This window comes from Sciurus vulgaris (assembly GCF_902686455.1).
Source record: "Sciurus vulgaris genome assembly, chromosome: 5".
Lineage (NCBI taxonomy): Eukaryota > Metazoa > Chordata > Mammalia > Rodentia > Sciuridae > Sciurus > Sciurus vulgaris.
This window is the reverse complement of record NC_136465.1, coordinates 116,696,063-116,723,425: the sequence shown is the minus strand read 5'-3', so window position 1 is coordinate 116,723,425 and position 27,363 is coordinate 116,696,063. Positions and strand designations below refer to the sequence as shown.

General features: G+C 52.1%; 1 protein-coding gene across 3 annotated transcripts; it reads right to left on the bottom strand.

Moving 5' to 3' along the window:
• Positions 1 to 801: 801 nt before the first annotated feature.
• PDE1B (phosphodiesterase 1B) lies at positions 802 to 27,287 on the bottom strand. Of its 3 annotated transcripts, none has more exons than XM_079143045.1 (16): positions 27,101 to 27,287; positions 26,890 to 27,012; positions 10,863 to 10,976; positions 9,594 to 9,776; positions 9,338 to 9,404; positions 8,897 to 9,013; positions 6,607 to 6,747; positions 6,118 to 6,218; positions 5,889 to 6,014; positions 5,671 to 5,772; positions 4,416 to 4,536; positions 4,209 to 4,290; positions 3,763 to 3,871; positions 3,189 to 3,319; positions 2,633 to 2,764; positions 802 to 2,191 (listed from the first exon to the last, which is right to left on the bottom strand). In XM_079143045.1, the coding sequence occupies exons 2-15, from the start codon at positions 26,997 to 26,999 to the stop codon at positions 2,661 to 2,663; spliced, it is 1,608 nt and encodes a 535-aa protein (XP_078999171.1). In that variant the 5' UTR covers positions 27,000 to 27,012; positions 27,101 to 27,287; the 3' UTR covers positions 802 to 2,191; positions 2,633 to 2,660. The 3 variants fall into 3 exon arrangements, with proteins under 3 accessions (XP_078999171.1, XP_078999172.1, XP_078999173.1); XM_079143046.1 differs by having other exon boundaries at positions 2,646 to 2,764; XM_079143047.1 differs by lacking the exons at positions 26,890 to 27,012; positions 27,101 to 27,287 and adding an exon at positions 15,203 to 16,148.
• Positions 27,288 to 27,363: the final 76 nt, after the last annotated feature.

Genomic DNA, 27,363 nt, shown 5'->3' with positions numbered 1-27,363 from the left:
TGGAGAATCCTCCCTCCCCTCCTATCTGTCCTCCTACAACCTCCACCACTTCACCTGCTGCCTCTGGGTGACAGACACTGGGCAGAAGCCTTGAGAAGGGACTCCTTTCCCTGGATTTGATGTGGGGAAAGAGAGCATGTCAGGTACAAGGAGTGCCTTCCAGGATCCCAATGAGGAAGGATAGCCCCAGGTTCTTCTTTCTCACCGAGGAAAGATTGTCCCACCTGGCAGGGGTGCCCTGCCCCTGGAAGGCATGGAGCCCTAAAGCCTGTGCCCTCGCCCAGATGTGACTGTGTTGCAGGTGCCATCTGCTGGACAAAAGGGGAAATGCACCCTGGCCCTTAGCTCATGGTAGAGAGGTATTAATTGATGTGTCCCTCCTCCCGCAGTAAGACCATAGGCCCTTATTCCAACCCATTAACAAAGATAGATAGAGAGGCCCTTGCAGGGAACGGAAGAATCATCTCTCCCTTGTGCTAGGTACTGAGGGGCTAGAGTTAGATAAAAACCAAGCATAGGTGAAGAAATGTCCTCTGATCCCACAGCCAGGCCTCTCCTGCCACTGACTGATTTTCCCACGTAGTGGAGATGAGAAGGAGGGGAGATGATCATTCTTTCGCCCTCCTGCTGAAGCAGCAGTGTTGTGCAGAGGTGTAAGCTCCGCCCCTACAGGCCCTCCTGTGCCTCTGGACCTCAGCTCACATACGGGCGGCACACCACACCAGCGTCCCATCCAGCTTAAAACAGGGCACGTGACAAAGCTCGACCAACTTCCACCCCGTCAACACAGACACAGCCAGGCCCAGTCTCCCTTCTTTATTGATCTCTGGCTATGCAGGGGCCGGGGAGACCAAGGGCAGGGGTGAGTCACATGCGTCTCTGCCCCACTCACGGTGGGGTAAGAAGGGAAAGTTTCAGGGTAGCAGGTCTGAGGGACCATGAATATGGATTTCACAAGAACAGGGTCCACTGTACAAATGCATGGTTGGTATTTACAAGAAAGGAGGAGGCAGTCACCTGGACTGGCCTTTCCTGGGGCCAGGTGGAGTGGAGAGGAGCCTGAGGAGAGGAAGGGGCACCGGGCCTGGCTGGGCTCTCCCCAGAGGTTATGACAGCAGTGGCCCTGACTCCACCCCCACCCCCACCATCTGCCTTCTACCCACCAAGGTCCCAGGGAAGGGGTCTTTTGGTGCCTGCAGCTGGGCCAGTTCTGGGAGATGGAGGGAGGGGAGGGACCCTCTCTGTTAGTGACACAGGATTACTGGATTATAGCTCACCCTCCCCACACACCCTGGACCCCAACCCAGCTGGACTCTCCTGCCTGTGCTCATAAAATACACCCTGAAGGTGCTTTGCTGTGGAGACCTCAAAGCACTTTACAGACATTGGTCGGATGGGAGCCTCCTAGCCCCAGGGGACAGGAAGGAGGCAAAGGGCTCAAGACTTGGCCAGAGCAGGTAACAAGCCCCAGCTCTCGAGGCCCTCAGGACAGGCCTCCCCTCAGACCCTGGCCCCAATGGTTGCTCTCCTCCCCCAGTCATTTGAGGATGGGAGAGAGGAGCGCAGGGAGTCGGGCAAGAGATGGGGCCCAAGCAGTGCAAGTGTGGGGTGAGGAGGATGCCCACCCACCCCTGTCCATCTCAGGGACCATACCCCGAGGAAACCCCTCCCCTTCCTGCACATAGGGCTTTGAAAACCCCCAGCTTTTTATCCTCTTCCAGCCCTTCCCCCAGGAGGAGAAGGGGAACCCAGACCTGCCAGCTAAGATCTGGGGTGGGGGGCTGAGGGAACCCCCAAAATGTATTGCTTAGAAACTTGGAGGCAAAAAAGGATGGGGGAGAGCCCAGGGGGCTGGCATCTCTGACCCTCCCCTCTAGGCCCTGGGAAGCCTCCAGGAAGCTCCCCTCTTCCAGGTAGCTATCTGGTCATGAGGGGAGCCCAGAGGCAGGGGGACGGGCACAGTGACCACTGGGAGCCTGAAGTTCCCCAGTCTTGCTGCCGGGAAATTAAAGTGTGCCCCAGTAGGTGTCAGGTGGGGAGGGGCCCTTCCCCCAGCCCCACAATCTCTGGCGTTTGGCCTTCGGGTGGGTTGTATCTTCCGCGACCTCCATGCTCCCTGGGAGCAGATGGGGGAGCCAGTCCCGATGGATGGTGTGCTAATGACATCAAACACTGCAGACTCAGGGAGGACCTGGGGAGAGAGAGAGAAGCTGCAGTGCTGGGGCCTTTGCCTTCATCTCCAGCCCAACCTGCCAGATCCGGGTCCTGCCAGAGCCCCACTGGTCCCAAGTAGGTAGTGCAAAAATGCCCTTCAGAAGCGAGCCAGCAGCCAAGGGCATGAGCTGCACTGAAATGGAAGTGGCATTCACCTGACCTCACCAAGCCTGTCCCTAACCCTCACAAAGCCTGGTGCAGGGGCCACCCTCTGCTTCTGCCCTTCCTTCCTGCAGGGACTGTGGGACCAAAGAGGGTGGAAGGGTTTCCCGGCCCCCACCCCTGCCCTGTGCCTTTACCTCCTCCACTTTACTGCCTGAAAGGAGGACAGGAGAACCTCACTTCCCCTGGCGCCCAGAAATGACCCATCCAAGAGGACATGTGGATATGGCTCTCCCTTTCTCCTCCACCGGCTCACCTGGGCCGCTCACCTGGGCCAGCACCGGCTAGTCCAGATTCCCGTTCTGGTTGTGTTCATCTTCTGCAGGGGAGGGTGGGGCCTCTTCTTCGCAGGGGGACAGCTCATCGATGGACATCTGGTTGGTGATGCCTGCAGACGGGTGCAAAGGAAGCCGAAGTTAGACCAAGACGTATTTTTTTCTGAGAAGAAAGAATATGAAGGAGAGAATCCAAAAAAAAAGGGACTTCTCATCCAGTGCCCTGCCTCCCAGCCGAGCTCCATCCTACCCATCCTCCCTGGAAGCTCCTCCCAAGTCTGGCCAAAACTCCCAACTCCCACCCCAGGAGGAAAAGCCAGAGCCACCAAGTTACCCAAATAAATCTACAGAGGCACACATCCATCTAGAACCACCCAGGCCCTTCAGCTAGTCAACCTTTCCTGTGACCTAGCTTTAGTCTAATTGGCTCCTTTCCCAACTCTAGGGGGTCAGAGTTGCCCCCCGGGCTTAAGAAAGCCCAGACCTGCTGCTGCTCCTTAGCCACCCAGACAGGCTCACCCCGCACACAGCACCCACCACTCGCTGCCCGTTCCTTCCACTTCTGTTTGTTCTCCTGAATGTACTTGGTCCAGGTAGCGCGGAAGCTGACCACATCAGGGTTGGGGTCTCCCACATCCACATCTAGAGAAGGCTGGCGCCACTGAAAGCTAGAAACAGGACCGACCCCCTTCCAAAAGTTAGAGCACGCCCACTCCAGCACCAGCTTCAGGGCCCTCGGCCAGTGGAGGCGGCCTAGAAGCCAGGTCCTCTTTCCTATGCTAGACACTCTGCAAGTCCCTGTCCCTTACCCCCCAGTTTCACCCCTCCCTCTCCACACCTTCTCTTTGGAAACAAAGATTATTGGAAAGGCAATGAAGACCACCAACGGAGGAAGCCAAAACGTGATGAGGCACAGAGGAGCAGTCCAGGCCCCGCCCCCACCCCATCCTTCCACCCTTGCTGTGTGACAAGCAGCAGAGGGGCCCCAAGCTTAGAGTAAGCCACCTCTCCACAGCCCCCTGTGGCTGGACCTCCTCCTCAGGAATTGGTCCTCCATGTTCCAAAGTCCCTCCCCCAGAACCAGGAGACCTGGTCACTCCAGCCCCCTCACCTGGGCTGGTTTTTAGACTTGGAGTCCTCATCCGACAGGGGCTGGACACTCTTCTCTGCCACGTCGGTCAGCACAGAAAACGTGGGCTCCACAATGAAGTCGATGAAACCTGTAGGGAGGCGGGTAAGGCAGTAGAGGTGACTTACCTGGAGGGCGTGGCAGAGGGCACAGCTGACATGTGACCCCTCCACCCCGGCCGTGGGTGGGACAGAGTGGAGAGGTAACCTGGAACATTCCCAGTGGGGACAGACTTTGGGACGATGTCTTTGTGAGCCCAGGGCTCCTGCCATGCAGCCCCTGGCCTCCCACTGTGGAACCCCATAGCACAGGGAGCAGCCTTGCCTCTGCAGGAAGAGTGGTCTGGGGTGTTGGGGACTTGAAGAAATCTTTTCCCAGGCCCACACAGCACCCACCATGGCTCCCCTAGCCTGTTGCAAGTCACTCACCGATCTGAGACTGGGCCACCAGAGTGGACGTGCGATCGCAGAGTGGCGAAAAGGGCAGGCCCAGTTCTGCCTCCTTGTCTCCCTGCGGGGAGAGGACAGGGTGGGGAAGCTTGGACAGGGAGCCTCAGACCCACCAGACTGGTGCACAGCTGGCACGGCAGGGGCTCTTGTGGGCGCAGAGTCTGTGCCTTGAACCTGCCACTCTACCTGGCGGAAGAATTCCTCCATGAGGGCCTTGGTCCAGCGGCTGTGGACTGACCACTGCTTGGTTGGATGGCTGATGTCAGCAGCATGGAGCAGAAGAGACAGGGCCTTGGACTTGTCGATCCTGGGTGGGGCAGGTGTCAAGGAAAGGGAAAATGATCCTTTGGGGAAAGGAAATCTGAGCCGTTCCCGGTGCCCTCTCTCAGACCATCCAAGCACATCCCTTCACACAAGTCCAAACACCGGAGCTGTGCACACACACACACACAAATACACATGCATGCACACACATGTACCTGGGCACACACATGCACGCGCATGCGCACACACACACACACACACACACACACACACACACACCTATATGTGTACAGGTAGCAGCATAGGTTAGGAGTGGGAAGCCAGACTCCTAGGATCAGAGGGCATGGGTTTGAATCCCCCAAACCTACCACCCACTAGCTGAGTGCCACTGAGCCAGTTACTTAAAATTTCCATATTTCATTTTCCTCAACTCTAAAATGAAAATAACAACTCCACCACATGTTGAGTTGTTCTAAGAATTAAATGACATACAACAAATAAGTATTTAGAAGAGTGTCTGGCACATAATAAGTGCTCAGTCAATGTTATTTATAGTGATAATCATTATTATTATCATACCCCCGACAATGACCCGCTGTGACACTGTACACTCTCCCACACAGACTGTACACAGATAAGCACACACGTTCAGGGCACACACAAACATATTCTGTTCTCCTTTACATTTAGATACTCCCCACTTCAAAGCAGCACTAGATGTAATTATGGCATTTGGTGTGTCCTGTTTTGAGGTTCTTTCTTTTAACCTCACATGACTCTCTCAATGGCCCTATTGGAGCAGGAGCTAGGGGCAAGCCAGTTGTGGAGAGAGGCGTATCATTTTCGCCACTTCACTGATAAGGACCCAGGAGCCCAGAAGGGTTGAGTTTCCCAACACTGCGGAGTAAGCCCATCCTGAGGCCACAGGGGAAGACCCCTCTCAGACTCCTGGCCAAGTGCCTTCCAGCAGCTCAGGTGACCATCCGCACGCAAACCCCAGGCCACACTCACCCATGTCACATGCACTCTCATACAGGGATTGGCACCAGTAGATGTCTGGAGCCAGGAGAGTCTCCACACCCAGGTAAAGACCTAACACACCAGCCTCCTGGCACACACCCCAATTCACACGCCCCGCCCCCTGGCCTGGCGCCGGCCACACCCCACCACGCGCCACCTCTCCAGCTGCTGCAAGGCTGTCTTCATGGACTTCACTTGCTGGAAATGGCAGGACATGTCTGTGGCCAACACCATCTCGATGACCAGGGCCCGCAGCTCTCTACATGAACAGAAAAAAAGAAGTGATGGGCCCTCCGGCTACACAGGAGGTCCAGGAAGTGGGAGAAGAGGCTGGGCTGAGGGTCTCTGAGGAGGACAAGGGCCGCTTCTGCTCACACAAACTCATCCTTGGTGAGGTTGATGAAAATGTTCATCTCGTCATCCTGCATCATGCGGAAGACAGAGCTGATGTGGTGATTCTCCAGCACGGAGCGATCGTTGTACAGGATGGCACATTCCGACCTGCAGAGCCAGGGTCGTCCTGTCCAGCCCTCTGTGAGGGAAACCCTGGCAACCTCCCCTCCCCCACTCGGCCCCTCCTGCCCTGCCACGTCCCGCCCCGTACTTGGTCTGGATGTGGAAGCTGTTGGTTGTGCCTGTGTGCTCATAGTCGTGAATAGCTGCGGCAAAGACGATGGCCAAGACCTCAATCTCTGACAGGCAGTGCTGGGGTGAAAGAGAGAGGACGAGAGAAGGTGGCCGCGCCAGTCACTGCCCAAAGGTAGACCACTCAGTCGTCTTCCAGTCTTCAAGGTCAGCTCTTAGGTGAATGCAGTTAGGTACCTTAGCTCCTGGAAGGGGAAGGGCCCTTCTCCATCCCAACCTGCAACAGTCCTACTGCATCCTACTGCATCCTGCATGTCCCCAACACTGCCGTGAAGTTTTGCTATCTCTGGGAATTCTCTAGCGTGAGCTCATTCAATTTGACTCTGTGGGCTTTGGGATGCCAAAGAGGCAGAAGCAGAGAGGGGAACATGGAACTGGAGGATAAGCTAGACTCGCAGGGCTGACGGCGTGACCCTGAGCCATGGGAATGTGCTCTCCAGGCACCTACCACCATCCCTGTGCGGAGCAGGAAGCAATGCACTGTCTGGGTGACGTCAGCCGCATGGATCTGGTTGTGGTAAGGGTTCTTGTATTTCCCATAGCCTGTCTCCAAGGCCTCCAGGAAACTCATCAAAAACACAGTGGGAATCTGTGGTAGGAGGGAGGACATGGAGAAATATTGAGGATCTGCAGGAATGGCAGCAACGAGCAAGCCCATCGTCCTTTAGAAGGCAGCATGGCATGGGGAGAGAGCAGGGGCTACAGCCAGCTGAACCTGGGCTCATATCCCGGTTCTATCTCATGCTGGCTGTGTGACCTTGGGCAAGCCACGTGCCTCCCTGTGCCTTGGATACTTAATTGCAGAACAAAGATAATACCACCTACCTGGAATTTAATGAGATAAGTACAAGGCACTTAGTAAGTGCTCTCTAAAGAGTTGCTATAATTATTGTTATTTCCCTGGAGATTTTTAAGAAAAGGAAAGAAAGCTTCCCTCCTGCCTTCCAACCATACAGCCCCATCCCTAAATCCAATACCATGGGAAAGGCTCAGAAGCAGGGGAATAAAGATGACAGAGAGAGGACGCACCCAGCCAGCAGATGTGGCTCGCCCTGCATTCTAAGAAGCCCTCCCTGACCACCTCCCCACCACACTGACCTCCACCCAACAGTACCCCCACCCCCCCACACGCATACACATTTCTGGCCCTGTCTCTATATATGCCCTAGGGTGTGTCTGCCTCCTTCAAAAGGCTCAAGGCTCCCGGTGGGCAGAGCTGGTGTCTCCCCTGTCCCTGGATCTCCTGGGCTGCAAGGGAGCAAGGTTCCGCACTTTGGGAAGCTCCTGTAGAGATGAGCTATAAAGTGCAGAGTGAGGCAGAAGACACGCCACTAGTCAGACCCTACATCCCCCTCCCCTACCCCTGGAGGGCTGTGCCCCAAATTCAGGGAATTTTAAAGGACTGTTGCTATGACAACTGCCCTTGCTTTTGCGTTGCCATGACATCCCTGGAGGGAAGGGAAGGGAAAGAGAGGAGCAAGGAGGGGCTGGGTGCCCAGGAAGAGAAGGGGAAACTGAAGATGGAGGCGCTGCCCGGCAAACAATAGTGCATGCGCCACATACACACACCACACACACACACACAGACTGCCTCCGAGCAGGCAGATGGGGCCGGCCTAACCCAGCCCTGGGGTCCCCCAAACCCAGGCCTTCCAGGTAAGGAGATGGAGTTGGGAAAAGCTTGTGTCTGACGTGTGTCGTGGACCAGTGTGGAGCTGGGGAAAGGACCCTGCTGTTCTCTGACATGAGGACAGACCGGGACAGGGACAGAAGAGCTGGAGGGAAGATCATGAAACTGCGGGACAGGCCTCAGGAAAGCGCTAAGAATGTCTCAGCTGAGCACCACGGGAAAGTTTTGTAAACTCTCTTGGGAATTGTTGGGAGGGGAGGACTGGAGAGTCCAGGAAAGGCTCCCATGGACCACGAGGACTGTGGTCTGTTGCAGCGAGAGGGCGAGGATGGCCATGGTGGCCTTCCAGAGCCCAGGTGGGAGGGGATCCTCCGCCTGGACGCCGCGGACTGGGCCTCTCTATGGCGCTGGCTGAGAACACAGACATCTCCCTCCACCTTCAGCCTCCATGGCTGCACCCGCATGCCAACCAGGAACCTCCCCGCCGCCTGCAGTCTTTCTTCAACCCTCACCCCCACAGCCACATGTGGCTCTTCCATGTGGAATGCCTTTTCCTGGTCTTTATTCCCTCCAAGCGCAGGATCTGGAGAAGCCTTGAATCCCAGATCATTCTTCCTGGCCAGTCAAGCTGAAGAGTAAATGGAGCTCACACACCCTCCTGCCCACAGGGCCCCACGCCAGCCCTGCCGAGACCCGGCCCTCTCCACAAAATCCCTCGCACAGAGGCCAGTCCTGGGGGGCAAGGGAAGGGGTAGCCAAACATGTCCCCTCTTCCTGCCCAGGAAACAGAAGAGACTCTAGTCCCAAAGGACACCAGCTGACAGCATCTGCACTCTAGACCCCCAGAGTCACAGACAGGAGCCAAAAGGGAGGTGAGCGCCATCCAGACGTGCAGGGAGGGAGGCAGAATCCCAGGCCAGACAGGTGCACACCTGGAGTCCTCCACCAGGAAGCAATCAGGGAGGTCAGAGGCTGGGACTACACAAAGGCAGGAAAGGCTGGCCTGGGAGGCTGCCCTGGCACTGAGACAGAATGAGGCAGCCTGTGGAATCCACTGGCTGGGAATCTTTCAGAACAAGAATGAGAGGAGTGGAGAATCCTGCCCAACCTTGAAGCGACTGATGAGGTTATGGCGAGTCAGCAACTCAAAAACAATGGTCCTCAGGGCATGGTCATCTGCTGCCCGGTTCAAGGAAAAGACATTGAAGCACCAGAGGTCCAGGTTCTGTGGAGAAAAAATGGACTAGGCAGGGAAGCTCCCTTTGGGGAACTTCCTTGCAGCAACAAAGCTTGAAGTTAGACTTCAAGGACTTCCCCAAGATCACAGAAAATTAGGAAGCAGGAAAACAAATGAACCCTTTCTTCCCAGATAGCTCACAGTGTGGAAGAGGAAGAAAGGCAAGGGTTTGCCTCTGGAGTAGGCAAACGTTGTCTTGAGGAACATGGGAACAATAAAAGGGAAGGTAAAATCACATCATAAAAAGAATGTGGAAGTCCCAGTGGCTATTTCAACCCCTAACTTTCTCTTTCCCCAAAACCCAAGGATCACCTTGAGACAGTTGTGGACTGCAGTGGAATAGGTGGGACCCACGGAGGTATATGTTCTCCGGAACATCCTAAGAGAGAACAGTGAAAAGATGCCCCGTTGTGAAGTCTGGGGAGTAGGGACCTGGCGGGGTGGAGCCATGGGGGTGAGCCATGAGCATGTGGGGTCATGTGGCTGGTGGGCTCAGAAAAGACCAGGAGAGCTGGGAAAGCAGGGCAGAGCTGGAGGGAAAGAGAGGCTGGGTGTGGGCAAACCTCACCGCTCCACGAAGATTCCAGCCTGCACAGCATGCACGATGCTTCGGAACTTGGGCTTCTCCTCCGCTCGGCGGCCTTTGGCTCGGGTCTGCTGGGTGAACGTGGAAGCCAGCCAGTCCCGCACCTCCGAAGGCACAGCATCCGACCGCAGCTCCTGCAGCTCATCTTCTGTGTCCAAGATTTGCCTGCAGCCCAGAGAGAGGGTCACAGAGGAGAAACAGGCGCTGCCACAGCTAGAGACCCTGCACCCGCCACCCCACGCTGAGTACCATGCCAGCTCACTCTGCCTCTGCCCACCCTTTCCTTTCTTTTGCTCCATCTTTTTATTTCTGTATCGCTGTCTGGCATCTTCCGGAAGGGAAGCAGCTCACTGTGTGGGGTAGTAAGCACCCCGATGTGGCAGAGTTCAAGGCGGCCCTGTGAGGTCATCGGCCAGGCATGCTACCCAGCCGCACAGCCCGAAGAACTAAGCTGCAAGCTGCATATGTGAAGTTTTTAATTTCTAGTAGCTACATTAAAAGGGTAAAAAGAAAACGGTGAAATTTGTTTTAATGACAAATTTGATTTAAGCTAATACCTCCAAAATAATCACTTCAATGGGAATCCCTATGACAAATATGAAGGACACGTTTTACAGTCTTTCTAAGTCTTTGAAAACCAGCATGTAACTTACGTGTGTATAGCAAGTATCCTGGCCGCATTTCAAGAGCTCGAGAGCCACACAGAATCAGTGGCTCCCAAAGTGGGCCACGCAGGCCCAGAGAAGTATTCCACACTGGGAAGGTTAGAGTCGGATGAACTTGAAGGTCTCTTCCAACTCTGGAGCATTCTCTCCCTCTTTCTCTCTCTGCCCCATAAATGCCAGGCAAGCGCTCTACCACTGAGTTTCGCCTCTAGCCCCCTCTCTCTCTGCATCTGCCCCTTCCTCTCTCTCAAGAGCTCTATCTGCCTCTCCTCTCTCCCTGACTCTGCCCCTGTTACCCTTTTCTCCACCTTTTTTTTTTTTTTTTTTTGCACCAGAGATTGAACCCAGGGACACAACCACTGAGCCACATCCCCAGCCCTTTTTTATATTTTATTTAGAGATAGAGTCTCACTGAGTTGCTTAGGGTCTCACTAAGTTGCTGAGGCTGGCTTTCAACTCGAGATCCTCCTGCCCCAGCCTCCTGAGCTGCTGGGATTACAGGCGGGCGCCGCCGTCTGGTCTCTTCCTTACTTTCTTACTCCCTGACTGAATCGCGTGGGTCTAGCTGGTGGTGTAAGTCTCTCACCGCGTCTCGTCAATGTAGACAGCCTCCAGCAGAGACGCTGTGTACTCCAGGTTCTTCTTCAGCTCCTCAATGTTTACCTCCCCATTCTCCAACTGCTTCACCATGTAGCGCAGCCTGCAGAAGGGTGTGGGGACAGTTACCCGCTCAGAGACTGCTATCTTGTCATGAAACTCTCTAATAAGACACCTCTTACTGAAATCGCTTCAGTTTTCCATAAGTTGTTAATAATTCTAACATCAATGACAATAGCAGGTCATTTTTTTTTTCTGGGGTTTTGGCTACTGCCTGTAGGAAGTTTATATATCCCCAAAGTCTCATCCCAGGCTCTCCTGACTCTACCATTCTCGCCTACCATCTGACCTCTGCTTCCTGCAAACTCTTCTTTAAACTGCCTGGGCCCAGCAAAATTAGCCAGGTACAGCCTCTGGGGTCACATTTGGGGGCTGAGTTGTCTGATCACCTGAATAACCTAGAGCTATTTCACCCAGGAGAGAGGTCTGAGGATCCACAGCAACCAGAATAACCCCCAGGATTCTTTCATTGTCTCTTGGTCAAGGCAGGAAGGGGGGAACATGTCCGCAGCCCCTCTGTCCCTGGCAGGGATGGCAAAGGCACAGAACAAAGACCAATCTGAATGCTTTCGCCTGGCCTCACTCCACGCAGGCAGAGCTAATGGATTATGATTCCAGAATCCATCAACCAGGACAAAGCTGGGTTAACCCCTGCCTCCCCGGTCTTGCACCAGCTCTGGCAGTTACTGTCCCCATGCCCTGCCTACGACCAGCCTAAGCTTCATCCAGGGCAAAAGTCGTGAGGTGAGGCCAGGCATCTCACTTCCCAGATGCTTTCCCTAAAGGGACAGTCCCCTCACATTGCGCTTAGGAATTCTGGGGATCAGTGATTAACTGAGGGGCTTCTTAGATGTCTGGCAAGTCCAGACCAGGCTGTCAGAAGCAAATGAAGCTCTCTGATTCTAGGTGGCAATTTTTAAAACGTGACTAAAGACTCTCTCCTCCCCCTTACCTAATCCCACCCTGCCCCACCTAAAGCCCATACCAGAGTGACACGGTGGCCCTTACAATTCCCCACTGAGAGGGGGCTTCAGAAATCCAAGGTCACCCATGAGTCAGGGAAAGAGGATGAGTCAGGGACTAGAGGCTGAAATTAGCATCAATTCCCAGGGATGCCGGGGGGAGGGCTGAACAATGGCATTCCTGAACAGAAGCGGCTCTAGAATCCTGGGGTCTCCGCAGCTCTGAAATAGGGGTGCCCAAAATAGCCAGCGCCAGCAAGTATCACAGGCCAGCTCTCACCTCAGGGCGCGCAGTCCTGCCCGTCCTGACCAGCATGTCTAAGAGCAAAGGGGACAGAAGGAAAGGCAGCAAAAATGGGAGGTGAAGAAGCTGAGGGTGGTGCTGGGCCTCCTCAGTGGCAGCACGTGGGAACAGCCGAGAGGAAGGCGGCTTCAGCAAAGCTCAGCCCTGGCTCACCTTCATCAGGAGGTGTGGAGAGAGGCTAGATAGACATTGCCAAGGCTTTCCCAGCCAAATGAGTCTGAAAGGGGCCACTGGCCAGTATCTTCCAGAACACACCAGGGATCACAGAACAAAGAGGTACCTTGAGGACCCAAGCATAAGCTGGGGCTTCCCTCTCCTGGTCAGTCCCAGTGGCCAGGGACCCTGGAATCTGGGGACATACAACCCCAACAGAAAGAAAGCCCTCTTCTATGGGCTATGGATCCATCTATCCCCCAGAGTCTCTCTACTTTAACCTTCCAGGTCACTCGGCCTTCAGCAACCAAATACTCTGTCCCCAAGGATCAAGGCCCACCACCAAAGTTCTCCCAGTTTCTTTCTCAATCCACCTCTAGAAACTGCACATCCCAGCACTGCCTCCCAAGTGAACAGCCACGCCCACGGGTGCTCATTTGCGTGTATTTGCATAATCACTAACAATGCTGCCAGCTCTACATTTTAAAAAGCCCTTTCTCCTACATTATCTCATTTTATCCTCACAATGGGCCTATGAGGGAGGGAGGAGGGAAGCAACTGCTAGCCCTATTTTCAATGCAAAACCCCAGGCTCAGGAGGCAGCTTGGACCCAGGGCACCCAAGCAGCAAGCTAGAGGCTGGAACCCTAGGTTCAAAGCTATCACTTCCTGCGGTGAGCCCTTGGGCAAGTGGCTAACTCTTAATCAGTATTTATTGAAATGTGGCCTAGAGACTCCCCACTGGAATCACCTCGGGACATGTTAAAACTTAGATTCCAGACCTCACTGAGCACCTGCTAAACCAGGATTTCCCAGGGGATCATCCAGGAATATGCATTTTTTAACCAATACCCCAGATGATTCTAATACACTCAAAGTTCAAGTACTTTCTTTAGAGCATCAATTCCTCTTCTGTAAAATGGTGAAGATGATAATGAAGCAGCCTCATAAGGCTATTAAGAGGATTAAACAAAATAATATATGCAAAAGACCTGGCACATGCAAAAGGTCACCATAAATCTGGTTTGAATAGGAATTAAGTGACCAGCACCACAATGACCCTGTGAGGCTCCTCCCACACTCCCTTCAAACCCAGGAAGCGCTTGTATGCTCTCCCCCAAGTCCAGTAGAGAAGAGGAAGTAGAGTTTGGATGGAGGCAGGTAATTAGGAAGCCCCCTTAGAGAGGACACAGAAGAATGATAATGACTACTCAAGGAGGTAAGTGACTTGTCCAAGGTCATACAACTTGTCCATCTCAGGTTGGCAAGGTCTCCAGCTCACACTTATGGACCTGCCTATGTCCCTACACAATCAAGGTGTTAGAGCAAAGCAAGTCCAGTCATGTACTTTGCTTGGAGAGCTGTGGACAGCATTTTACCACAGTCCCTCCAGCCTCTACCAGTGGACCTTAAGTGCTCCTATAGGTGGGACAATGGGAGGTGAGTGTCTGGATGGCACTGACTTTGACTGGTTTCTCTTGGCTGCCATACTCAAAGCACATAGTAGGTGCTCAGTGACAGTTCAACAAATAAATATCAGGGGAAGGGGACAGATTAATCAGATAGGAAGCCATGCCCCAGAGCTCACCACGGAAATTTCAGAGTCACACATTCTGAAACTCCAATGGTAAGGCTGAGGGGAAGAGTAAGACTGCAGGTTGACACACGGCTCCCCAAGGTCCTCTTTCCCTCGCCTCTAGAGCTCATCCAGGAGCTCTTGTACAGCTTCTGGTGAAATCTGAACCAAACATGACCCAGACACCAGAAAGAGGGGTTAGGGAGGGAAGGAAAAATTAAAGAATAAATTTGACAAAGGAGGAGTCCAAGAAGAAGATCTGGACTCAGGCAGCTGAAAGGATCCAGGTGCTGAACTGCACCCTCCTGAAGTCACACACACACACACACACACCAGAGTTTCTACTCAGCAGGTCTTCTCTTGTTCCAAAATCCTTCAGAATTAGGATCTTCCTAGACCCACCCAAAGCCCTCACCTCACTATTCTGCAGGAATCAGTTTTAATTCAACCCTCTGGTTCAGGCCTCAGAGAATCTGGCAGGGAATGGTCCCCCTTCCCTACTCAACACTGTCCCGTTCTCATTCAGCCACAAAGAAAACTGGAAGCTTCCCCAATATTCCTCCCACCTCCACCCCTACCCCTGTTTCCCCACTACCACTTTTTTTCCTTTACCTTCAGTACCTGCATGATGCAAAAAGCCTCAGATCCTCACCCCTGGAAGCCCCAGTCTCTCCTAGCTCTAGGCAGCCAGCTGGAAGAGAAGACTCCTGGCAGTAAAAACTCCAACACTTCAGAAAAGCCCGGCTTCCCCAGCCCCCACCAGCTCATTTCTTTGGATCACCACATGGCTGATGTTATGGGGATTTCCAACACCCTCTGCCACTACTTCCAGCACCCACCGTTCTGAAAAGATCACCTGCCGCGAGCAGGGAGCTTAGGATAAGTCAGCCTCAAGCCAGAGGGTTCGGAGTCAGAGGAAGAATCCTGTTTCCAGCTTGGGCTTTTAGGACAAGATGAAGAAATTTCAAAGGAATGTGAGGTCCTAAGGACATTGAGGATCGGGAAGGGGAGAAAAGGGGGGATACACTGCTAAGTCACCTGCCATAGTCAGGAGGAAGTGATAAAAAAAAAGAAAGTGATGAAAAATGGGAGAGAATAAGATGAAGGCAGGGTGGATGGAGTAAAAGATGGAGAAGTCGGTGCACACAGACACACAAATCATACAGGGACTCTCAGGTCTTGATCCCTCCCCTCCACCAAACTACAGCGGTGGACCCACAAACAACCTGTTCTTTCCTCCCCTCCCCCCCCCCCCATCTCATCCCTGGTACCTACCTGAGGATGGGACCCTGAAGATGGCTCCTCTGAACAGGCACAGGGTTTGCCATGGAAATCGAAAGTTCCTACTTTGGAGTATCCAAATGCTGACCCCTGGGACCCAGGGCCCCCACAAGGGAACAACTCCCTCTTGAGCCCCCAAGTTTCTTCTTCAGGTCCCAACAGAACTGAGTGACTGGTCAGAAATCACTTTGGGTAATGGGAGTGGAGGGTCCAACTAGAGGAAGAACCAGTGATGAGGCAGAGACTCAGCCTACAGGAACTGGGTGAGAGGCCATGGGGAAAAGTTTCACATCTGAATCAGATGTTGTCAGAAGAATCCCAGAAAGGACAGAAATAGCATAGTCCAGCCCCTTGTTCTGGAGGTGGGGCTCCTCTTTGGGAAAAAGAGGCTTTAGGATACAGGGACAAGGAACTACCCTGAATCTGTCACAAATAAGTCTGTGGTGGAAGGGGAAGGAACCCTGCAGTAGCCCCCTAGAGGGTTAAGTAGATTCAGCTCCCCCTCAGGGTCTTTTTCTGGGACCATTCTTCGAAATGAGTTTTAACCCACCAATGGAAGCAAGACAGGAGGATGAACTTCCCACAGAGAATTAGAAACTCTAGAGTATTCGCTTGCTGAAACTTAGATCCAGGTGATCCTGAGAGAAGGTTTCATATGGAGGGAAGGACACCCACCCCAAGCAGTCACTGAAAGTCAGGAGGTCTTGTTCTAAACACCAACAGGCTAGGAAAATTACTTTAACACTCCCAGCCCCAGTTTTCTCATCTGTAAAATGGAAGAAGAGAGTGGTGAATTTAACTAGAGAGAGTGATCAGCCCAGCTCAGAGGGAGAGAGGTAATGAAATGGCCCAGGAGGGACCACAAGAGGCACCCAGAAGGAGCCTGGAGACCAAAACCCTCTTCTTCCACCTCCACACTTTGCTCTCCCTCGGGCAGAGAAGGAAAGGACCTGGCCTCTGCAGCGGAAAGTGGACGTGTGCACACAGCCCCGACAGCCTCCTGATTGGCTGAGAGATGACATCACCAATACAAGTACATTGGGGCCGCGATTGGTCAGCTGAGGGGTTGGGCGGGGCTAAGAAGGAGAGGGAGCGGGTGAAGAGGAACGCTTGCAGTGACAAGAGTTCTGGCACCTCTAGTCTCCTTAATCTAGGGTCTAGGGCTGGGGGTGATGTGGAAACGAGGAAAAGGGCTCGTGCAGATGAACATGGCGGGAGAAAGGGAAAGGAAGAAACAGGCCAGAGCTTGGATTTTATGACAGGAAGTCTTCTTCCTCATTCCTACCAAGAGCAGAAAGAAATTAAAATACCTTGTCACTATGCCAAAGTCTCGAAGGATTATAAACAAAAGAAGTTTGGGAAGCTGCTGTTCCTCAGCCCTGCTGAGGGCTGGACGAGTTGAAGTGGGCTTCGACAGCAACAAGAGCCATGGAGGTTAAAGACCTCCGAGTGGTTTTCTTTAGCGAACTCCGAATGGCCATGAAGTAGGGCTGCTGCAGACGGGGGAAGAAAGGAAACCCACTCTGTCCACCTTGTTCTCTCTGTGCCCCCCCCCCACCACCACCACCCTCCCCACAACCACCACAAGCTGATGGGTTTTCAGAGAAAAAGGATTAGACTCAGTGTCAGAGACACAGAACTGTCACTCAGGTTAGGAGGGCCAAATCATTTGGCCTGTTCTCTGGACATGCTTGCTTGGAGGGATGGGGGTGGGAATGGGCCAGGTGGGAGCCATTACACTCAGCCTGCAACACCAACTACCTCCAGATCAAGCCAGCTCCTCTCTCTCCAGTGGCCTCACTCCAGACCCTGCTACCCTAGCCTCAACCCTCCTATTGAAAGATGGGATTTCTTAGACTAGGCAGCAGCTTAGCATGGCTGTAAGCAACTTAGTGGGACCCTGTCTCTAAATAAAATATTTCAAAAAGGGCCTGGGATGTAGCTCAGTAGTTAAACCCCTCTGGGTTCAATCCCAGGTACCAAAAAAAAAAAAAAAAAAAGTCTTGACAAGGATATCCTGCCCATTCTTCTGCTCTCTTGCCCAATAATACCAAAGTTGGTTGGACAAATGACTGCTCTCTCTCTTTCTCTCTCTCTCTCTCTCTCTCTCTCTCTCTCTCTCTCTCTCTCTCACACACACAGCACATGCTGTATCACTCATGCTAGTCTATTATTATTTATTGCTCTTAAAAAGAAGGGATATTGGTCAACTACCATCTCTTCCTTAGGAAAAAATTCCACACACCCACATATATCCACACCCCACACTCTGCCTCTGCCTGAGCTAAGGAGACCGTCACCCAGCTGGGAGGCAGTACAAAGAGGCGAGGACACCAGCAAAGAGTCCAGTATCCATTTTCCTTTAGCCCATCAATTTAGTTTAAAAACAAAAAGGAGCCCAACCATAATGCCTCTCTCCCTTGCCCACACCCAGCTTCCCCATCCTGCGCTGAGGAACAGGAGTTGGGAGAGGGAAGAAAGGATGGGAAACTGTCTCCCCTTCTCTCCCCGTTACAGAAGAGGAGGCATAAGGGCGGGTGGTTCTGGTGAAGGGATGAACTGGCTCATCTCAAGGGTCCAGAATCTTGAAAATTGAAAGAACCAAAGAAATCATCTAAATTCAGGAAGACGAGGACATGAGTTAAAGTCAGGAGACTTTTGCCTGGACTTTCTCACTGTCTGTGACCTGGGGCAAGTCACTCTGAGCTCTAGCTTTCTTGCCTGCTGCAGGTAAATAAACTGTATGTCACAGAATTCTCACAAAGACCTAATGAGATATTGTATGACAACACTTTGGGAACTATAAAGTGATACATGCAAAGGATTGTTGTTTAATACAAGCCTTCATTTAGTCCAGCAAATATTTACCAGGAGAGCTCCATAGAAGAAGTCCCAGGTGCCCACCCTTGTACCCTGGCCCCGATTTTCCATCCAGGCCCCAAATGGTATCTGGGTTATTGGTGGGAAAGTTCCGGCCTCCCTGCCACAGCCACTCTAGGCATCCAGGGCTTCTCTCTGGCTTCTTATTCCACAGAGGCCAGGGAAGCCGTGGAAGCAGGAGCCAGGGATCTGGCTGAGCATGGAGCTCCAGAGCTAAGAACCACCGGCCTCCACCTCACTCAGGCATTCCCATCACTCCCCTGGCGTTCCATTGCTATAGGAGCAGCCCCAATTCTGGCAGCTGGCTGGGCAGAGTGGCGGGGGTGGCTCCAGAGATAAAAATAGCCCCCCTGGTGGCAGAGCTGGGGTGCCATCCTGGGAGGCAGCAGGCCTCAGGTTGACATGGCAGCAGTGGCGAGAGATCTCTAGGCATGGGAGAGGGGGAGGAGGGGAGAAGGGAGGGGAAGAGATGGGGCAGGGCCAGGGGAAGACTGGAAGATAGTTGGGAAGTACAGAAACCAGAGCGCAGAGGGAGGCAAGGGAGAGGGGCAAGAGGTACTAAGAAGGCAGGTTCGGGGGGAAGATTTGGAAGGTGCTACAGGAGAAAGTATGGGAAAACATGGAAGAAGGAGGTGAGAAGGAGAAGTCTGCTCCACCCTCCCCACGTCTGAAGGCAGCTCCCCCTTCTACCCAGAAGCTGTTTCTAACAGGTGTTCCTAGCAACAGCCCAGCACAGCGCAGATCACATGAGGAAAGGAATAATCTAAACAGTTGGAGCCTTAGCCCAGACTAATAATAACCCAGGTGTCCTAGCTCCCAGCCCAGCACACAAAGGAGTCACCTCTCCCTCGGGCTTCAGCCCTTGGGAAAAGGAGGCCTTGGGAGGAGCGGGCAAGAATGTCAGAGGAAGGCAGATGGGAGAGGAAGCTCCCAGGACCCAGTCCAAAAGAATCTTCTTCTGGCTCACTTGTCCACCTCTCTCTCCCTCCCTATGCCATTTTATTCTGCTCATTAACCACTTCCACATGGACCACCCCACTAGCCCTCCAAACCACATCCCAACAGATGTTTCCAGCAGATGCCCTGCTTCCAGGGAGCCTAACAGATGCTGAAGGTGGCCTGGGAAGGAAAAGTGATTGGAAGCTTGGCAAGGGATGCCTGTAGGTGTGATGGGACACTAGATTATGCACCAGCAGGATTTCAGTCTGGTCCCAGCACTGTCCCCATCTATCTCTGGCATCGGTTTCCTTCTCCGTAACCCCTTACGACTCTCAGATTCAGGCCTGGGGTGGAGACACTAGAGAAATAGGAAACCTGGGCCTTGGTTCCCAGGTTTTTCTTACTGACTCACTGCTTCTCCCAGTGAAGCTTTAAAGGAAGAAGGCACTTTCTTCTTTGTCAGAGAAAGGCCGTGTTCTGACCTCCATGAATTTCCCAGGAAGTTCTCCTGCATATCTACCACCAATCTATTTTGCTGCAATCAAAACAACTGCCAACTTTGTTGGCATTTCAAAGAGTAGAAGGAGAGAGAATAGGAAGGACAAAGACATCTTTGGGGTGAGGCTAGTGGGACTGGGTTTATCTTCAACCTTTCACATTGGAGTATCCAAAGCTCCTGCCTGGTAGCGAGATGATCAGGGTTCAGGGAGCTTGACGACAGGGCTGGCATGTGTGCTCACTCAGCTCAGGCCCCAGGAAGTTTCCAAACAAGGTGAGCATAGAGGAGAGAACGGGGAGAAGGTGCCAAGCTAGATATGCAAGGGCTGATAAACGGGGGAGCAGGAAGCCAAGGCAAAGAAGGGAAGGAAGAAACTGCCCTAGCCTCCAGGTCCTGCTGCCAGAGAATCACTAAGCACCGCCCCCCACAGGCCAAGCTCCCTTCCCCGCCGAAAGGGTGCCAATACCCAGTGGCAGCCCGTCACCCCACTGCGGCCACTCTCATTATTTGCAATTCTGACTTCTCATTGCAACTGTGCAATCGACTGGCCCAAGAGTTGGCTCTAGCCAACAGCAACTCCTGAATCATCTCCTCTTGAACTCTCCTGCCAGCGCCCCAGCCCAGGCCTCTCCCTGGATACATCCTGGCCTTTTTCCCACAAGCCCGCCCCTCTACCAAAGCCCCAACACGGCTCCTTCGCCACACTTCTGCCAGGTCCGAGATGCTGAAGTAAAATCCTAACCGGATGTTTTCTTCTCAGACAGGGGCAAGCTCCAGATGCAGCAGGAGCTAAGCGGACAGGAGCAGCTGAAGCACTGGGGATATGAGGGCAGAGGGGGAAGAGCACTGGCCCTGGGGACAGCCCCGCATTGAGTGGATAACTAGGTTTTCTCCTTTTCCCTGCTTAGGAGCTTGCCCCACAGTTCCCACCTATGCCCCTTCCTGGGATTCTCTCCCAGTTCTCTTGGACCATCTAGGCTTCCTCCTGTAGGGGACAATCTCATTATCTAACAAATTCCCATCTCCCAGTTGTCTCGCCTCTACTCCACCTGCTGCCCTGGTTTTGTCCCTCTTTCTCTGCTGCTGTCCTGAAGAGAGTTGGAAAATAGCTACTCAACTTCCGTACCTGAGAAAATCAGCCCCTTGAGATTCAAAGGCAATTACTCGGCTTCCTCCCAGAGGAGCTGGGAGGATGAGGTCACTGAGAAGGCAGGAGAAAGACCTGCAGACACAGGAATTGAAGCTGGACTCCTATGAAGGCCCCAAAGGGTGCCTGCAGCAACCTTAGCCAGCAACAACCATGACCACCACAGCAACATCTGGGTGAGGGGAGGCCTTCCAGGGACGTTCTGGTTCCTAGACAAGATGAGGAGGAGGAGAGCGAAGGCAAGAGGGAGAGGGTAATAAAGGGAACAGGAACAGGGAAAAGAAGTGAGACAGGATGAAGAGCAAAATGGAACCCAGGAAAGAAAGATGGGGACAAAGGAGGGAAGGGACAGAGGAGAGGATGCAGGAAGAACAAAGAAGAAAGGAGGGGGCAGCCCAGTCGAAGATACATCCTCATGATTCCTTTATAGACTTAAAAGACAGGCAAGACCTCTTCCCAGGTATTGTTTTCCTCCATCCCAGTTGGGGGCTGGCAGGGAGGGGCAAAAAATAAAAAGAGGGAAAGCTGGAGACCACCACTCAATTCAGGGGTTTTAGTAATGCCCTGGGCAGGGGCAGGTAGAGAAGAGTCTAGAAGGATCTGGCGGTGTCCAGGCCTCTCTCCAACTAAGTCACCTGGCCTTCAGTCTCACTACATCCCCAACCTCCTTCACCTTCCTCTGTGCAAAAGTGAGACAAATGCAGCCTCAGAGGTGGAATTTCCTCTCTGTCTTTTTCTAACCTGCCTCCTGGGGCTCCTGGACAAGCAGAGTGAAAATCGGGCTCTAAAGGACTTAAAGGTTCTCTAAAATAGGATGTGGCATACCTGAAGGCATTACCCCAGGCCTAGGATGAAAGGATGAAAGCCAAAGGGAATTCCCAAGGCTCCCAGAATCCACCCATGTCGGGCTCCCCACGCTCCCCACGCTCAGAACTGCCATCTCTCCATCCACCTCTAGTTGACCACTAGATGACAAGCAGTCCCTCTCTTTCCTTTGGAGGGTGATACCATATCCTTCATGGTATAGCCCTCCGCCAACACCACCCAAACTTCTATTCCCTAAGCTCAGACACCTGCCCTCACCCCTTCCAGGTAAATATTTGTCAACAAAAATCTTCCAAATCATGTCCTGAACACTGGAACTTGAACTTATTAGATCATTCATATTCCTGCCACTTGAGTCTTTATCTTTCTTCCTTATCCCAGTCATTCCTATTCATTCCTATTCCCCCTGCCTCTTCACAATGCAAGCTCTCCTATGCGGAAAGACTTTGTCATGTAAAAGTCACTTTCACATGGATGATATCAGATGAAGAACTGAGACTCCAGGGAACCATATGACCTCAAGATCACACAGCCAGTGATTACCAGAGTGGGAATGTGAACTTCAAACCCCAGGCTCCCAATATTTTCTCTGCTTTTCCCCTATCACCACCCTGCCTCCCTAATTCCCACCTATTCTGACCAGAGGTGTGTGGAATTCTTCTTCTGGTCTGAGTTTGATTTTCCTTGTCTCTGCACCTCCCCTTCACCTTACTGCAGGAATTTTCCACCCTCTACCATTCCAGAGATGCCACGCAATCCTCATTCAAACAAAGCAGATGGAGGGAATCAAGACGGGAACCATCCGATGGATGAGGGGGCATAAAAACCGGGAGGAGAGATTCCCTGTGCCATGGATGCAAGTGAAGAAGGTAAGACAGTAAGGCTAAACTAGGGAAGATGACACCAAAAAAAATCATCCGAGAGAAATGATGTTCCCTTTTCTCCAGAGGTCCAGGGAACCACGGTTTATCCTGCAATCTTCTCAGCAGCTCCAGTTATATACAGAGAATGGAGGAGAGCAGCATGTTTTTCAGAACTGGTAAGAGCCACACAAGATTACTTCACAGGGCATATACAAAATGAAGACAAAAGGCAGGGTAAATCAATGAAGCCACCAGTCTAGTCCCTCGGCTTCCTTCTCCTGCCCTCTGGATCACCCCAGTATTGTCAAAAAATATTTTTGTGTGTGTGTGTCACAAATACATACACAGGATCACACATACATATTATTCCATTACCTACATACACACACATTTACGTCATCCCATTCATGCACATATTCAGGTAACTGCACACCTTCCAAGCACATTTATTATCACACATGCCGTTTATAAACAAAAAAACAGAGACATCAGCATGGAGCTCTTCTCCAGCATGCACATCAACCTTTACCTAAACACATACGTATACACGTCACACATTCACAATTTCATCCTGACATACATCATTCACACAATCCAAATACCGTAGCTTTTATATCCTATCTGTAACTCCTCCAGTTCCAGGCTGTGTCCTGAGGTCCCCAAACCCCACACCTTTTAAGACTCTCCCTCTCCTCCATTCCATTTCCTACCTCCTGCATGGAGGTACCCACGCACCGCAGAACTAGGCTCCATGGCATATAGACATATGATCATTAATTCATTCATTCATTCCTTTCCCTACAACTATTTATTGAGTGCTTATTATGTTGAAGGTACCAGGGAAGACTTTGATGAAACAAAGATGAACAAAAATATAATCCACAACTGGGTCCTTGCTCCAATCTCATCTGTAATGACCTTGAACCACATCATAGGACATTGAATCTAGACCTCAGAGATCTGTGTGTGAATCAAGCAGGGAGAGAAGAAAAAGGGATTTTATCTATTCTGTCCCACAGGAAGGAGGAAGTTCTATCTGTCAAATTAAAAATCCAATAGAGGGGCTGAGGGGGATAGCTCAGTCGGTAGAGTGCTTGCCTTGTAAGCACAAGGCCCTGGGTTCAATCCCCAGCACTGCAAAAAAAAAAAAAAAAAAAAAAAAAAAAAAAAAATCCAATAGAAATTGGAGCAGAGGGATGAGAGTGACCCTTGCACTGTCCTGGGAGAGGGAACTCATATCTGTGCTTTTCCTATGTGTATGTAACCCCCCAAAAGAAAAAATTAGGTAGAGACCCCGAGTGATAGAATTTTACCACTTGGGTAGATATAACAAAATGAGGGAAAGGGTGCCTACCCCACTCTCCATACCACTGAATGGAGCTGAACCAGATCCAAGCTCCATGGGAACAAGATCCATGTCCATTTGGCCCACCACTGAATCCCCAGCATCAAGCATACCACCTGGCCACAGGAGGTTCGCAGCTAGTTGTCAGATGAATGAAAGAGCTGCAGCAGCAAGCCAGTCTCTGCTCATAGTTTTCCTTGATTCACAAAAGACATAGAAAACTCCTTCTACCTCTACTGATCTCTCCCAACACTCTCCAAAGTCCTCTGGTCTCAGGGACCAATAGCCAGTCTAGTCAAATCCTTCATCTTAGGGTTAGAGATACTGAAAATCATCCTGCCCTACTCAGCATTTCCAGACTTTCTCTCCAGCCTCTCCTATGCTTCAGTTTGTGAGTCTGCTTAGTTAGGAAAAATTTCTGGCTAGCCAGAGGTAAAATCCCACAGTTGAAGACTTTTTTCAAGCTCATATGCTCCAGATTCTGAATTTATCCTTTGACAGGGTTCTAGTGTTAGAAACAGAATTCCTGGATATTCTTCCCAACTAGTAATTGTCCTACACAATTATATTAGAGGGTTTTTTTAGTCAGAGGCAGAAACACCAGGCATGGGGCCCTCTGAAGAAATCTAGATGTCTTAGATTAGAAATTAAAGGGGAGTGGGGTAGGATGTGTTGAGTAGGGGAATCAAGACATCTCTCTTTATGTAAGATAGATAGATAGATAGATAGATAGATAGATAGATAGATAGATAGATAGATAGATAAATAGATAGATAATCCCATCTGTCTTCATTTCCATGTAGTACCCAGTCCTAAGATAATCATGTCTACTCCCTGTTAGACTAAACAACCTTTTCCTCCCTAGCCCGTGAAGGGGAGGGAGGACTATATTCCCATTTAAGGGAATTCCTCCTTTTTCACCTTTTTAGGAACCACCTGACCCAGAAAGTTGGGGAACTTCTGCTAGCCAAGAAAAACCCCTAAATCCTTTAATTTTCTTTCATCTGATTTTCAAAACCTCCCCAATATTCAAACAATACCAAATCCAGAAAGCCATCAACTTGGGATCTACCTTGATACCAAGATCCTTCTCTGCTTTGAGAAAAGGAGACTGGGAATTTACTCCTGGTAATTAATCATGGGGATATGGTACTTTTCTGGTTAAATTAGTACACATAGCTAGCTAGAATGGAGGCAAAGTGGGTATATGATGAGCTATTTATGCTGTGGGGAGGCCATCCTGCGAGACCTAAGGCCCAGATGGTTGAAGTGAGTGACACCAGAATAATCTAATCACTAAGGTTAGTGATCCTTATCCACCATGTAGACCATGTCAGCTGAAGCTCTCTAGGGGGTTAGCTGCCTCCACTCCCTTCCCTCCCGGGTTTCGGTGCCTTCTGTGATCCTCTTCTCTCACCACTGAGCTTTTCTCACAATCAAGGGAGAAACAGCAATTTGTTTTCAGGAAAGACTTTTAGTTAGAAAGGTGTGAGAGACGGTGAAACCCTCTCTTCTATAGGGCCCCATTACCTGGAGTAGGCAAGGGGAGTACACGATGAGCCACTAGTGCTATGGGGAAGTCATCCCAGGACACGGAGTTCTCCCATTCATAGACCCTAAGGCCCATTCTTTGCCTTTCGAACACTTCCTTACCTGGCCCTCTCTTCAACTTAGTTACCATTAGTAAGGCATCATTTTCTATCAAAAATCACCCAGTGCTCCTCCCAACAAAAATCAATTCAATCCAGTTTTCCATTTCTTCATCCCAGAACTCATTCCAAGGCTGCGCTTCATAGAGCCCGTCAAATTGCATTGGCCAGAGGCAGCAAAGGAGGGGGACGGAGGAGCAAATTTGGAGTTCAAGCTTTGTTGTCCACTGTGCCTCAGTTCTCCCTAAGGCCTCTCTAAGCAGTGAGAGTATAAATCAAACCCACCTGCCCAATAAAAAGGCGTCATCTTATCACCACAGGCAAAGTATCTGAAGAACACAACCATACGCATCTATCCATCCCCTACCTCCACCGCTCCCTGTATCAGAACCCAGAAATAGAAAGCTTCAGTGTTCACTTCTGAGGTGACTGGAGAGAAACAGGGTTCAGAGGCTATGTTTACTGTTTCCTCACCAAGTATCCATCCTCTCTCCTATCCAGCCTTTCCTGCGGCTGCAGGGAGTCATCTTAGCAAGAGGGATATATTCCTTGTTCTCTGATTAAGAATCAACAGACTGCAGAGATTATTGCCCGATAGTAGCTGACTGGGAGGTAAATATGGTGCATGGCTTGTCTCTGACCCAATCCTCTCCTCCTCTGAGGGGCAAGAAGAAAAGTTCCTTTCCTCCCTGAGACTGGTGTATGGGACACCTGAGTCCTTCCTTCCCCCATTTGTTCTTCCCCACAAGCCCTGATCCTGCAACAATAAGAAATGATGCCAAAATGTGCTTGGAGATCCTGGAAGATCCTATATAAACAAAAAGGCTTTGATTAAGCCAATTACCTGGCTCCTGTCAATCATCCTTTCTTCACTGCCACCTCCTCCTCCAGCTCCCAGGTGGGGGCTCCACCCCCTCCTCCAGATTCCAGGTGGGTCATTAATATGCAGAGTGAGTTTCCAGGCCCCAAGAAAGATGAGCAACCCAAGTATGGGGTACCCCGTGGGATGCAGAGGGCAGAAACTACCAATCCCAATCAACCTATATATGACCCACAGGTTGGCACAAGTATCCCCATGCACTACATCTGCAGCTGTGTGCAACCACTACAACACACCTCTGTGACCCACGGACACTCGTGCACACGCATGTGATGTGTATCACATCTGCACAACCCTGCACATGGATACGTGTGAGTCAGCCTGGCACCTCCAGAATGCTGCCCGTCTGCAGCCCTGCCACACCGCACATACTGTGCCGCCTCTTCGCGCTGCGTGTGTCACCCTGGGGGTCCACAGGCACTGGTACATCGTTAGCTTTGTAACTCCCAAGCCCGCTCCAACCAACCGGCTTGCTCCGCACATGCCTGGCACATGTGGCCTGGACACGCGTGTTAGGGCCGTGTTTCCTCGCACCTGCCAAAATGTGTGCCCAAGAGAATTTACCAGCCCGGTTCCAGGTCCCCCCTCCGCCCCCCGCATACACACTCCAAGCTCCTATGGCCCCTTCCCCCCATTTCCCGACCAGGGACTCACAGAGATCGAAGCTTAATCCACATCTTCTTGCTTGGGGCTGACTTCAGCTCCAGGGGTGACGGGCAATCCGGCTCCAGCATCTCTGGAGGGCTGCGGGGGGACAGCTCCATGCTCGGCCACTGTCTAGGGAACAGAGGGAGGAAACAGCACCTCGGCTCAGCTTCAGCCCCTAGCCGAGAGACCCTCGCTCCCCATCCCAGGCCCTTCCCACCTGCGGCTGGCGTGGACCAGCCAGGCCGGTGTCTCTAGGCTCGGCCCTAGCTGGCAGAGCTGCAGTTCCTGCGGCTGCTGCTCTCCCGCTGCCCTGCCGAGCTCTGGGCTCCCAGTCCGAGCTCTCCGCGCCGCCGCTGCCGCTACCTCCGCCGCCGCCGCCGCCGCCGCGCGCGCTGCCAGAGCCGCCTCCTCCCCTCTCTCCTCCTCCGCCGGCCGGGTCCCCCCTCCCTCTGCTCCCCTCCCTTCTCGGCCTGCCCGCGC